Raw genomic sequence first — 13,592 nt, forward strand, 5'->3', positions numbered from 1 at the left:
CACTTATTTAGTCATCTTTGATGTCTTTCAGTGAAGATTCATTATTTCTCCATTAAAAGGGTTACATAGCTTTTGTTAAATTTGCCAAATTAGTTTATACTTTTTCTGCTATTATAAATTTTTTTATAATTACTTTTTCTATTTTTCTCCCTTTAAATAAATGTAGCAGCTTACTTTGTATCTAGCAACCTTATTAAACTCCCTTATTAACAATAAACTTTATGGTTTCTTTTTTAATTTTCCATAAATCTTGCTTTATTTCTTCCTTTCTAGTTGTTTAACTTTTTCAGTGGCTATGACTTCTGGCACTTGGTTAAATTGAAGTAGTATTAGGTACACCCTTGTCTTTTCCTAATTTTAAAGTGAGTGTTTTTAAGTTTTATCATGAGATAGGATCTTTGTTGTAGATTTTTGTTTTTGACATCTCCTTTTCCCCACCTTCCCACTTGTGACTCACATTTTTTTTCTGAGGAAAAGAAATGAACAAGAAAGTATATTTTTCTATTTCCAGAGCCTGTCTCTGTGCTTGGTACATTATAGCTGTCATTTTGTTGTATGACTGAATGAATACAGTAGGACTACTTGAGCCTGAGGGTTTTCATTGGCTGTGGTGCAGCAGTTAAAAAATTTGTTAATTAAATTTGTATCTTATAGAAAGAATCAAAGTCATTAATGTTTGTATTACATTTCTAATGTTTCTGGAGAGGAAATTACACATCGAGTTTAATGATTCGAATAAAAACATTTAGGAGATAGACCATATTTTCTGTTTCTCATGGTAGTAATGCTTGCAGTATTGTAAATTAAGGATCTATTTAAACTGTATGTAGGTGAATTTTAGGCTGAGTTTTCTGAAGATTTATTTTGTTTAGGGACTTTGTTTTGACCTGTTCATACTTTTATGAATATCACTGTAATCTGTACTTGTCAACTTAGTACTGAATGTTGCTGTGATGTTTCTGATTAAAACCTGAGTGGTTAATGGTACTCTTAATCAATAAATTAATTCGTGAAGTCTCCTTTATAATTCAGATTAGACTCTACCCTTCTGTCTTCCTGCATTGCCCTGTACCTGCTATATATTTTTTAACAGATGGGGACACTAAAGCGTAAAGGTAGAATTAGGTGCATTGCTTACTGCAGTTGACCGTTCTGCTTCTGTGAGAATTGTAAACTGTACTTTCCAGGTATGTGCCGAAATCTCTCCATTGCTGAAAATCTGCAAGGCTTGCCAATAAAGAAAAAATTCTTACTCAGCCATTTTATATGCTTAGCTATATTTAGTACACCTTTGGCTGGCTAAGAGTTCTGCTTCTGAATCTGTAGAGAAGAGAGAGGTATGGTAATTTTGCTAGAGGATTTTTTAAAAAGGAGTCATCCGTTGTGTTCATCTCTTTTGCTTCCTTAATACCTCCCTCCCACTCAGTGCTGGCCATTGAGCATTAGTGTTAGATCTTTGTTTCTCAACCAGGGGTGCTTTTACCCCCCCAAGAGACATTTGGTAGTATTTGAAGACATTTTTGCTTATCACAACTAGGGGAGGCACTGGCATCTAGTGTAGAGAGGTCAGGGATGCTGCTATGCACAGAATGGTCACTGCAATCAAGAATTATATGGCCCCAAATATCATTAGTGCTGAGGTTTAAGAAACTTCCTCTAGGAAGTGCTGCTTATTTTTGGTTTTGAACTGGAAAGAGAACTTCAGTGCCTATTTGTTGAAAGGCAGTAATGGTGTCTTAGACTGTGAGCTTTAGAGTTGTACAGACCTGGTATTAAGATCTTGTCTTGTTCTTTACTGTTGTGAGTACCTACATTCAGGTGTATGGGAAGAAAAGAAAGAACAGATATGGTAACACACTCTAGAGTGGTGTGTAAGTAATTGTTTTTATCCTGCCTTCCCACCTGAACTCCTCATACCAGTGACTCAGTGTATGTTGTTTACTCCTCTGAGACCTTAGCCATGTTTTTCCACCTTTTGGTTTTTAGTTTTTCATATGTCAAATCATAGGTTTTAAGGGAATATTTCATGAGAAAATGCAAATAGAGCACATGCTCCCATGACTGGAATGTACTAACTGCTTAGTAAATATTTGCTTTTATTTGTTACTAATAATTTTACATTCAGATTGTAATCATTTGGACTTCCTATCAGAAATGATGCATAAAACTAGGCAACATTGTCTATCAGCTGATGAATAAATAAAGTGTATTTTAGTCCATAAAAAAGTATAAAGTACTGACATATGCTACAACATGGGTGAACCTTGAAAACATTATGCTCAGTGAAAGAAGCCAGTCACAAATGACCACATAATTAATATATGGTTCCATTTATATGAAAAGTCCAGAATAGGCATCTAGAGACAGAAAGGAGATTAGAGGCTCCTTAGGCCTAGGTGGGATGGGAAGGGGTGGTGGTGGTAATAGCTAAAGGGGTTTGATTTTGAAGATAAAAATATTCTAAAATTAACTGTGGTGATGGTTACATAACTTTAGGAATATACTAAAAACTGTTGAATTGCAGGGTTTAAATGGATAATCTGTGATTTATATATCAGTAAAGCTGATGTATATAAACTAGGCAAGATGAGGGCTCCTTTTTTTTCTCTGGTGGTGTATATTTTATTCCTTAATCTTTACTTTGCTCTCCGTCTTCTGATTTTCGTTTCATCCAGTGGAGATAGCAGTAATGTTGCTGGTTATTACTCATCACTAGTTCAGTATGGTGATAGCTGTCTCTATATACTCACTTAAGGTTTTACCAAATTAGAAGAATATTCCTCATTCTGGCCTGTATATCTCATATGAGTTAACAACTAACTAACTTGAGCATGTTTCACTTTTCTCAGATATGGACACTTGTATGCTGAATTGGTCATCAGATTTGTAACTGACTTCCAGTATGTTTTATTTTTATAGATAGATAGCAACTTAGAAGGCTAATTTTCCTTGTTGAACATTACTAAACTATAGTCGGTGGCCTAGAGTTAGTAACCCCTTAAGCAAACAGGGACATGATAGTTACGAGACCATTAATAAAAACACACTAGAATCCAAACTGATATAGTGATAAATACTTAAATGGAAGCTACTTATAAGCAAATTCTACTTTGTCTATATCTTTTGATTGCACCTGTCAGAATACTCCACCCAAAAAGGCTAAGGGAATTGTGGCTCACATTTCTGAAAAGTCTGTATGTAATGTCCAGAACAGACAGATACAAATATAAAAATACAGATGCAAACAGCTTCAGATGTGTGGTTTCAAGGTGTGGTAAGGTGTGGTTTCAAACAGTCACTTCATGGTCCTGCTCTCCCCTTGTAGTTATTAGAAAAAAAAAAGAAAGAAAAAGGCAGTGACAGGCCTTAAGTCTAGCAGATAGAAATTTCCTGTCAACAATAGAACACTCCTGGCCTGGTTCATGCTAGCCTGAGTTGGTTCCTTTGCTTGTTCTAGAACTAAGCTCTATGACCGAGAGAAAAGGACCTGCTGATGGACTTTGGCTAGTAGATCTCACTTCTCAACCTGAGGATGGGGTCAACCTCACCCAAAACTGTAGGGAAGTTTGGGATGGGGTGGTTCACCAGAAGGATTTTGGGTTTCTTTTTTGTTTGTTTTGTTACCGAGGAGGTTGAATTAGGTTCTGGATGGCAATAAAGTTCATACCCACTGGAATGCTTAGCACATAGATCCTAGAACTTTATCCTTGATGATAACAGCTAAAAAATGTATTGACTACTTACTCTGTCTATACCAGATAGAATAAGTAAAAAAACTTTTAAAACTTTGTAAGTTTTTAAAAATTTGGTGTGATCTTTTTTCCTAATTTGGGGGACCCCATTATCTTTACGTACTGTATGTGGACCTCCCCAGTTCTTTGAACCTAGAACTTTTCTCTTTTGTCTAATACCTGTTACCATATAGTGAGCATCATTTAACGTAAGCCTTCTAACTTCTACACACAAATCTAAAATCTTAGGTTTCCAGTTCTATAAAACAAGTTTGCATCCCAGTTGAGTACTGTTAACTTAGAAAATACAGGTACAAATGGCTTGACCAGGATGACTGTTGTCTTTCATGTTCATCATTGTGCCACGCAGCTCAGACTGCTCCCGAGAGTGGTCTGAGATCTGATTACTTTCTGTGTTTACAATGACCGATTCCTCTTTGTGCTTAGGAAACAAAAGGCAAATCATTTATTTGCTAGCGTGGTTATATTGTGCACATCATAAAATATGTGCCCTATTTAGTGTGCTCTAAGTCTAATTAAGGTCAGTTTCTAATGTTGGATGAGTGTAGACAGTTTGGGAGAATGTTTTGAAATATATTCAGCTATTTCACAGGGCTGTAAAATAGTTCAGATTATTAGACTTATAAATGAAGAGTGATTATTCTTTTTTTTTTTTTTTTTTTTGGCCAATTGCTCTATTAAAAATCAGAACCTCTTAGTTTTATAGAAAAAAAAAATAATAGAAAACCATTGGTGGCAGAATAATGGTACTCTCTTTTTCTCATTCATTCCCACAGCGATCCTGGTGGAGGGATAGAAATGTCTGAGTTCATTCGAGAGGCCACACCACCAGTTGGTTGCAGTTCAAGAAATTCTTATGCTGGCCTAGATCCAAGCAACCAGGTCGAAAGCTGTGTGATTTTACTTTGCCTTTTCCCCTCCTCTTGATGGTGATCTGAGGAATTCTCCTGTCTGTAATAGTCATTTGGTGTTTGGGTTTATCTTGCTGAGTAATAATTTTTGACTGTTTATTAATATATTTTAATATTCTTATTTTAACTGAGTTTTCACATTAAATACATTTTTTTTTGCTGAGCATAAAGCTTAATAAAAATATTGCAAAATTCATTTTTATTGGCTATAGCAAGAATTTATGAGTAGTTTTAACATGTTTGTGTATGCTTATTTTTACTTATTTTTCACTGCCATATAACTTTTATAAAACATAGTATACATATCTTAAGTGGATTTTTATACACACACACACACACATATAAATATATACCAATTTAATTACTATCCAGATCAAGACAGTCCCTCATGCCCCTTTAAAGTCAATATTAACCTATATTTTAAGCAAATTTTTTATTGTATACTTCTTTTCAGTTGAATCAATGAAAGGAAAGATTTAGTAAAATACAAAATATTATTTGAATATTCTTAATTTTATTCTAAGATGTTAAGTTTGCTTGAGTGTTTTCTTCTTGACTCCCTTGAAAACTGATTATAGAAAGAGTTACTAAGACTTGTTGATTTAGTAACTGTCCTGTTGTTATATTTTTCCTTAAGGTGTTTGTGGAATTTGTGGTATTTGTTTATATAATTTTTATAGTATAATAAATTATGGTTGTGAAATTTTGGGAAAGTGTTATACCATCTTTAATAGAATCATTAAAAGTTCAGTAGATTTTATCTTTGTTTATATAGTTTGTGCTAAAAATTCATTTTTCATGGATGCCTTAGTTTTTAATCCTTTCCAAATATGTTATAGAAATTTACAAAGAAGTACTTACTTTTTGTCTGGAACTGAGGAAAGTACATACTGATTAGTTAACAGCTTGACAGTTGAAGATTTAGGTTGCTCTTTGTAGCTTATATTGTTTTGTCCACCAAACATTCCCTTTAATGTATCCTGACAAGTCTGAATTTATTTCAGATAGACTCAACACCTAATTTTGCTTTTATTTATAACATGAACATGTCATGATGCAGTATAAAAAATGATAATTGTCTGACATAGATTGCTTGAGGCTGGAGGCATCCTGTCCTAGGGGCTCCATGAATCCTGAGCATGCAGAGGGACTCAGTGACTCATTGTCACAGCACATCTGTGACGTATCCACAGTATGTGCTACAGGAAACAGGCCTGGCACTTTGATGTAAAATGCCTAAACGGTACCTTTTAACATTGATAAAAGTAACTGATTACATGTTTTGATAATACATTAATTTTGTTTATCTTGCTAGTGTATATTGATAATAACATAGAGCTGGCATTTTAATTAGTTTTACTTGTTTCATGTCATGTTTTCAGATTGGATCTGGTTCCTCTCGTCTTGGAACAGCAGCAACTATTAAAGGTAGACATGATCTAACTTGAAAGTCGTCTGATTTTCCAGTTCATTTTTGGTTGTAATAAAGATAACTGAGTATTTTATATTCACATGTAATGAAATATTATTCTTGAAATAATTTTGTAGGTAAAATTATGTATCTTATATTAATGGTTATTTGATTTAAATTGTGTTCCCTTTTCATCATTCAAATCTCACAAAAGTATTTGACCATTTGCATTACGTTGCATGAACTTTATATTTTGGTCTATAAGAAACTTACTTGCCTTGAGGGAAAATGCTTTTGTGGGTTTTAGTGAGGTTCATGGAAAACTGAGTAATTTAATATGAAACCTTTAAATTGGGTGCACATGAGACACTAAGAAAAGGGAAAATGTTTTTCTATACATCTGATATATGCTTTTTATTTTTTACATTAATTTCTGATAAAATTTATATTATTTTTATCTTATAATTTTCTAGGTTACTAATTTGCCCTGGGAAATTTATGTTGTTTCAAGTTATTATTGCATAAGTTTTATTTTTTTAAAGAAAAACCTGCTTCTTTTTAAAGAAATACTTTTATTAGCTAACAGTATGAAGCTTTCCGTATTATTTGGTTTATAGTGCTATTAGAATGATTATGTGGCCTGAAAGTCTACTGCTTTTGTAGATATAGTGTACTGATATAGTTTATAGTAAACTAGCATAGTAAATATCTACTATACTCCTTGACATCCTTCCTTGTTATGCCACTCTGTACAGTTGTTAATATAATGTCTTTATGTGTTTCTTTTAACTTTGCAGGAGATACAGACACTGCTAAGACTTCTGATGATATCAGTTTAAGTCTGGGCCAGAGCTCCAGTCTCTGTAAGGAAGGAAGTGAAGAACAAGGTAAGAAGATTGCACCTCACGGTGACATTATATGTTGTTGTGTCCACTGTGGGTTTCTAGAATATGTTACATATTGGCAGAAATTTATAATAATTTAATACTGTTTTGAAAAGTAACATTAAAATAAAATTATTTACTAGGATAACAATAATAGAGTGCTAGAAGTACTTTTAGCTTTCTGGAATTCAGTTATAAATGTTCTGCCAACTAAACATGAAGGGACAAATTTTATGAGCATATTCCCTAGAGTGAGTATGAGATGGAAGATAATCTGCTATTTCTTTTGTTCAGGGCTGGGGAACCTTTTTTCTGCCAAAGGCTGTCTGGATATTTATAACATCATTTGCAGGCCATACAAAATTATCAACTTAAAAATTAGCTATGAAAAAAGCTCCTAGATTTACTGACTTTCAAGTCGTGCCTGCGGTTGCCTTGGCAGGGCCGGACCAAATGACTTCATGGGCCATATACCGCTCGCGGCCGGATGTTCCCCACCCCTGCAGTTGGTCAGAGTGTCTTGCCTAGCTCAGTGATAACCTAGTATGTAACTGTTATTTTTCCATTCAGCATGACCCCTAAATGCCAACTGCTTCATATCTTGTCCAACAACATTCTTTAATGGAGAAATAACTTGCTGTTGGAGTTTCTGAGAAACTGTATGTTTGCCTTCAACATGGTGCCTGCCTCCTGTAGCAAATTTTTAATAGAAATTTTGGCTTCAAGTGATTTTTTACCTTCTTATTCAACTCCATTATAAATGAGTATTTTGGATTTTCTTGGTTTTTTGTTTTTTTTTTTAAAAGAACTTCCATGTTTTCATGTTTGATTTTTTATTTTCAAACATGAAAGGATGGATATGTCATCCTGAATTTTAAGTGGAGATTATCCCAGGTTATAATCAGTGAGAGAGGAAATTGTCTTTCTCCTCCCAGGCTGCTGTTATTGGCCTGTGGTTGATGTTTTGGTAAGCAGGCAGGCTGATAAATGTCCTGTACTTAATTATGAAACTTATTTATGAAGTTACAAATAGATCACTAAATTACAGCATTTTCCCGTTAATACAGGTCCAGTTCTTACAAGCATATTTTGTTTCTGGTACTTGGAATTCTAAGTTTATCACTGTAACCCTACTTTTTTAGAATTATAGTACCCCATCATTGTTTATTTGCTTTTGTGGACTACCCCTGCCAATCTACTCCTCCCTCCAAAAAATACTCTTGAACATACTTTTCTCATAAAAAGTAAAGGTGAATTGATCGATTTGAGAATTATAGTAGTATCCCTTTTTATAATATTTAATTATCAGAATGTCTCAAAAACTAGGTATTGATCTTAGAGGGGCTAGTGCATTTTAGGGATCATATATCTTTTTTTTTTATATCTGGAAAGTACCATGCACAAGTAAAAATTTTGTAGTGTGGCAGGTTAGGAATTATATATGTACAGACATACCCTTGCAGATACATAATGACGGAAATATGATGTCTAACATTCACTGAGTGTGTATTATTATCTAGGTTAGGGATCAGTAAACTTTTTTTACAAATGGTATAAAATTTAGTGGTTTTTGGTATATTTGCAAGATTGTGCACCCATCACCAATTATCCAATTACAGAATATTTTCATTATCCCATAAAGAAACCCAAACCCATTATACTCCCCATTTCTTTCTTCAGCCAGTCCCTGGCAACCACTAATCAATTTGCTATCTATGCATTTGCCTATTCTGGACATTTCATATAAATGGAATTGTGTAATATGTGGCCTTTTGTGTCTGCTGCTTTTATTTGGTATGTTGTAGCATGTATTAGGACTTTACTCCTTTTTATGGCTAAGTAGGGTATATTAATTTTAACATTCCCACAAACATGCACACATACCCTTAGTATTCTTTTTAACTCTTATAGATTCAAATAATACTTTTTTTAAATTCTCACCTGAGGATACTTTTTCCCTTGCCTTTTTTCAGAGACAATGGGAGGGAGAGAGAGAAAAAGAGAGAGAAACATCGATGTGAGAGAGACACATTTATTGGTTCCCTCCCACATGCATCCCGGCAAGGGCCAGGGATTGAGCCTGCCACCCAGGTACCTGCCTTTGGCCATAATCGAACCTGGGACCATTCATTCTGTGGACAGACACTCTAACCACTGAGCCAAATCTGCCAGGGCTCGAATAATACTTTTTATACAGTGCCATCTTTTTCACTTAAGTACTTTCACATATTATTATTATGTAATTTTTGAAAACATTTTTAGTGCCTGCATGATGTTATTAATAGACTTCATAATTTATTCAACCTTTTTCTTATTGGAGGTTTTTATACTTTTAAGTGTTTTAAGTGTTTTAAGAAGTTTTATAAGAACCTGAAATGAACAATATCTTGCTAAAACCTTGTATACATATTTGATTTTATCCTTTAACAGCAATTTCTAGAAATAGATTACTGATCATGGGTGAATATACTTTTGGAAGGCTTTTGACCATATTGCCTGATTGCTTTACAGAAGGTTACACCTGTTTGTACCACTATGAGCAGTATGTGAGCATGTCTTTCTTATCCTAAGCACCACTAGTAGCAATCATTGAGAAAAAATTTAATTAAATTATATGAAAAATAGTATCTCTCTGTATTGAGTTGAGCCTGTCTTTCACTATATAGCATACTGCCAATAAGAAAAATGTCTAAGAAAGCATACTTACTAAAAAATTTCCTAAAACCACTTAAAGTTAAACTTTTTATGGTATATTTATTTTGTAACATTGAAAAAAGTGCATATACTGAAGTTGACTGTCTTTTAAAATGAAAAACTTAAATTTCTCCTTTATGACTGTCTTAGAAGGGAGTTGGTTTTGATTGTTAGCATTTTTAAAAGTCTTTTGTTATATATTAGAATCAGCAATTTTTAGCTACTTGTTCAGTCCAATATTTGTTCTATAAAATTCATAACCTTAAAATGTGAATATCACAACATTCTGTAGTTGCTTATTAGAGATATATATATAGAGTTTTTAGAAATAACTTTATCATTTCATACTACAGAAAAGTAAATACAATGCTTTTAAATTTTGGTATATAGAGAATATAAGACCCCAAGCACAGTGACAATTGTTTTGGACAAATGATAAAGAACATGGACTTTACTCATCTTGACGACTATAAAACATAAGATAAAGCCTAATAGGTCGTTTGTAAATTACAATTTCTGTGGTACTTTCTAGAGAGTAAGTTTTTAATTATTCAGATATAATCTAGATTTAGATTTTTTTAAAGCATGTAAACATTTCTATTTATTATTATTACATATTAATCTTAGGGAGGAATGTGTGCTTTTATTGTTGAAATTCTAGGGGAAGAGTCTGACTTATTACAGAATGTGTTATATTTTTTCTATGCAGTTATGACAAATAAGAATAATTTTTCTTTTTATTGAGCTAACAGCAGATTCAGCCCTCTTGTCTGTAAAAAGTGTATTAAAAATTAGCTATTGTGCAGTTTGGTTGTTAAGCTATATTTCAAGATAAATTACAATGTAGGTAGATAGGTAGATGGATTTATTTATATTTATATCTACATACATAGTATATATGGTAACTCAGGTCACTAATCACTGCCCTAAATGGAGGGTTAGAGAAATAGCTTATAGCTATAAGGGGTTATATTTTTTTTCATGAGGCATTTTGTAATTGTTGCATCAATGATGAAACAAGGAAATGCATTATTTCGCCTCATAATTATTGTTTTAATATTGTCAAACATTATGAACATCAAGATATCTTATTATATCTTTTTTGGGTATTGGTCAATCTTTTGATTCCCCCCCCCTTTCTGATTAGGTTTTTGTTGATTTGTGAAATAATCATTAGTTTTTCAACAAGTGTTTTGTGTTGTTAGGTAGAATAATGATAGCTGCCATTAATTGTGTCAGGCACTGTGCTAAGTAGTATATGTCACATCTCAGTTATTCCATGGTACCTGTGGGTGAGACCGATACTGCATTTTATAGGCGAGAAAGCAGAGATTAGAAAGGTAATCCCAGGTTACCCAGTTAGTAAGTTAGAGACATAGCTCACATAAAAATCTTGGTCTATTTTAAATATAAGTTTTTGTTGCCTCTTATTTTTTTGCTGATTATCTTTAGGACCTTTTCTGAGGCTGTTAGTTCATTCTATCTGTAGAATGCTTTCTTTGTGCAACTGTGAAATAGAAAGCAGCTCTTTGGAATGACTGGGCAACTGTTCTTTAGTGAGTTACTTGAGAAATTGTTTATACTTGATTTACTGTATGCTGTGAATTCTTTCCATTGTTAAAGAGTAGAAAATCAGATCATGGAGTTGTGTTAACGTTTCCAAATGTGTTTGAAACAGATTTGGCAACTGATCGGAAGCTCTTCCGTCTGGTCTCCAATGATTCCTTCATCTCCATTCAGCCTTCCTTATCCTCTTGTGGGCAGGACTTGCCAAGGGACTGCAGCGACAAAGTGAGCCTGCCAGGCCACAGCCACCACCACCATGTCGACCAGTCTCTGTCCAGCGCCTGCGACACAGAAGTAGCTTCTCTCGTCCCTTTACATTCACACTCTTACAGGAAAGATCACCGGCCACGAGGTGTACCACGGACCTCCAGCTCTGCTGTGGCTTTTCCAGATACTTCACTGAATGACTTCCCTCTGTATCAACAAAGACGTGGGTTAGATCCAGTTAGTGAGTTAGAATCTTCCAAACCTCATTCTGGATCCAAAGAATCCTTGGTGGAAAATTCTCATTTATCTGGGGAATTTCAGCTTGTGGGTGAGCTGAAAAACAGTCCTCAGCCACCTACAAAAAGTGGGAAGAGCAAACCTTTGAAAGCAGACAAAAGCATGGACAGCTTGAGGAGCCTGAGCACACGGAGTAGTGGGTCCACAGAGAGCTATTGCAGTGGAACGGATCGTGACACTAACAGTACTGTCAGCAGCTATAAGAGTGAACAGACCAGCTCCACTCACATAGAGAGCATCTTGTCAGAGCACGAGGAGTCTCCCAAAGTAGGAAAAAAAAGTGGTCGGAAAAAAGAGTGCTGTGCTGACCCAGAGGACAAGAGTAGCTGTACCAGTGACAAAAGGACTAGTAGTGAAAAAACGGCCTTGGAAGTGAGTACAAATAGTGGGCTTCAAGAGGCCAAGGATTCTAATACCTCTGATGATGTGCACAATCAGAGAGGTCTCAGCACCTCCGCATCTGAAGAAGCCAATAAAAATCCCCACGCAAATGAATTCACTTCGCAGGGGGACAGACCGCTTGAGAAAACTGCTGAAAACAGAGAGGAGCAGAGTGATAAGCCTGCTGTTTCAGTGGACTCAAAAGTTGGGAAAGACGTTGGTGGAAAGCAGAAGGAAGGGGATGTCCGACCTAAATCATCCAGCTTAATCCACCGGACAGCCTCTGCGCATAAGTCAGGCAGGAGACGGACAGGAAAAAAACGGGCCAGCAGTTTTGATTCAAGTCGGCACCGGGACTATGTTTCCTTTCGAGGTGTTTCTGGTACCAAGCCACACAGTGCTATATTCTGTCACGATGAGGACTCTAGTGACCAAAGTGATTTGAGCAGAGCATCAAGTGTTCAGTCTGCTCACCAGTTCAGCAGTGATAGCTCTTCTAGCACCACTTCTCATTTGTGTCAGTCTCCTGAGGGCAGGTATAGTGCTCTCAAGACCAAGCATGTCCCTAAAGAAAAGGGCACTGACGCGGAGCACACACACAAAGCTCATTTGGGTCTGGAAGGAACTGGCAAAAAGCGGACAACACGTCGGACTTCTAGCACAAATAGTGCCAAGACTCGGGCCCGAGTGCTGAGCCTAGACAGTGGCACAGTAGCATGTTTGAATGACTCCAATAGACTGATGGCACCCGAAAGTATAAAACCCTTAACCACTTCAAAATCAGATCTCGAAGCCAAAGAGGGAGAGGTGCTAGATGAGCTATCTTTATTGGGACGGGCTTCCCAGTTAGAGACAGTCACTCGATCTAGGAATAGCCTGCCAACCCAGGTTGCATTTCCTGAAGGTGAAGAGCAAGATGCAGGCAGTGGAGGTAAGTAAATTACAGGAAGAGATTTCCCCAAGAGTCACTGCAATTATTGGTACCATTGATTAGAGTAGTACTTACTGAAACATGCCTTGTGTTAATTGCTCCCCTTCCACTGTATTAACTGAAATAGACCTTCCATGAAAAAGGAGATGGTGATCTTAGAAAAGGTTTGGTATGAACACCAAGAAAATACTTCTTGAGTTGCATTCTTTGAATACATCGATTTGTTCTTGATGGCATTCACTTTTCTAGGCCAGCTGCCACCTGTCAATATTATTAGGAATAACAAAAATGAACCCTCTTCCTTCTTTGTATAACAATAGGAACAACAAAATGTAGAATTTCATTAGGGCACCAAACCATTTTTAGTCATCTCTTACGTACTGCGTGCCACTGAACTTGGGTCTCTCAACCTGTTACATCAGACTTTCCCCAAACATTACTTTAGCTCTGACTATGTATTTTGAAAAATTGTGCCTCTTTTATGTCTCTCTCTTTGGTGTTATTTTTTCTTACTCAGGTTTTAGGCATTAAGAACATTTTTTCCCCCTGTAACTTTAT

The 13,592-nt window shown here is 35.4% G+C and overlaps 1 protein-coding gene across 4 annotated transcripts in view; it reads left to right on the forward strand.

The window, feature by feature from the left end:
- PCNX1 (pecanex 1) overlaps positions 1 to 13,592 on the forward strand; it is a 132,794-nt gene that overhangs the window by 38,234 nt on the left and 80,968 nt on the right. For all 4 annotated transcript variants that reach the window (XM_081128315.1, XM_081128316.1, XM_081128317.1 and 1 more), the window contains exons 3-6: positions 4,529 to 4,634; positions 6,046 to 6,091; positions 6,872 to 6,961; positions 11,331 to 13,034. In XM_081128315.1, coding sequence (XP_080984441.1) covers positions 4,529 to 4,634; positions 6,046 to 6,091; positions 6,872 to 6,961; positions 11,331 to 13,034 — 1,946 coding nt within the window. The remainder of the gene's footprint in view (positions 1 to 4,528; positions 4,635 to 6,045; positions 6,092 to 6,871; positions 6,962 to 11,330; positions 13,035 to 13,592) is intronic.

The sequence above is a fragment of the Miniopterus schreibersii genome (assembly GCF_964146895.1).
Source record: "Miniopterus schreibersii genome assembly, chromosome: 1".
NCBI lineage: Eukaryota > Metazoa > Chordata > Mammalia > Chiroptera > Miniopteridae > Miniopterus > Miniopterus schreibersii.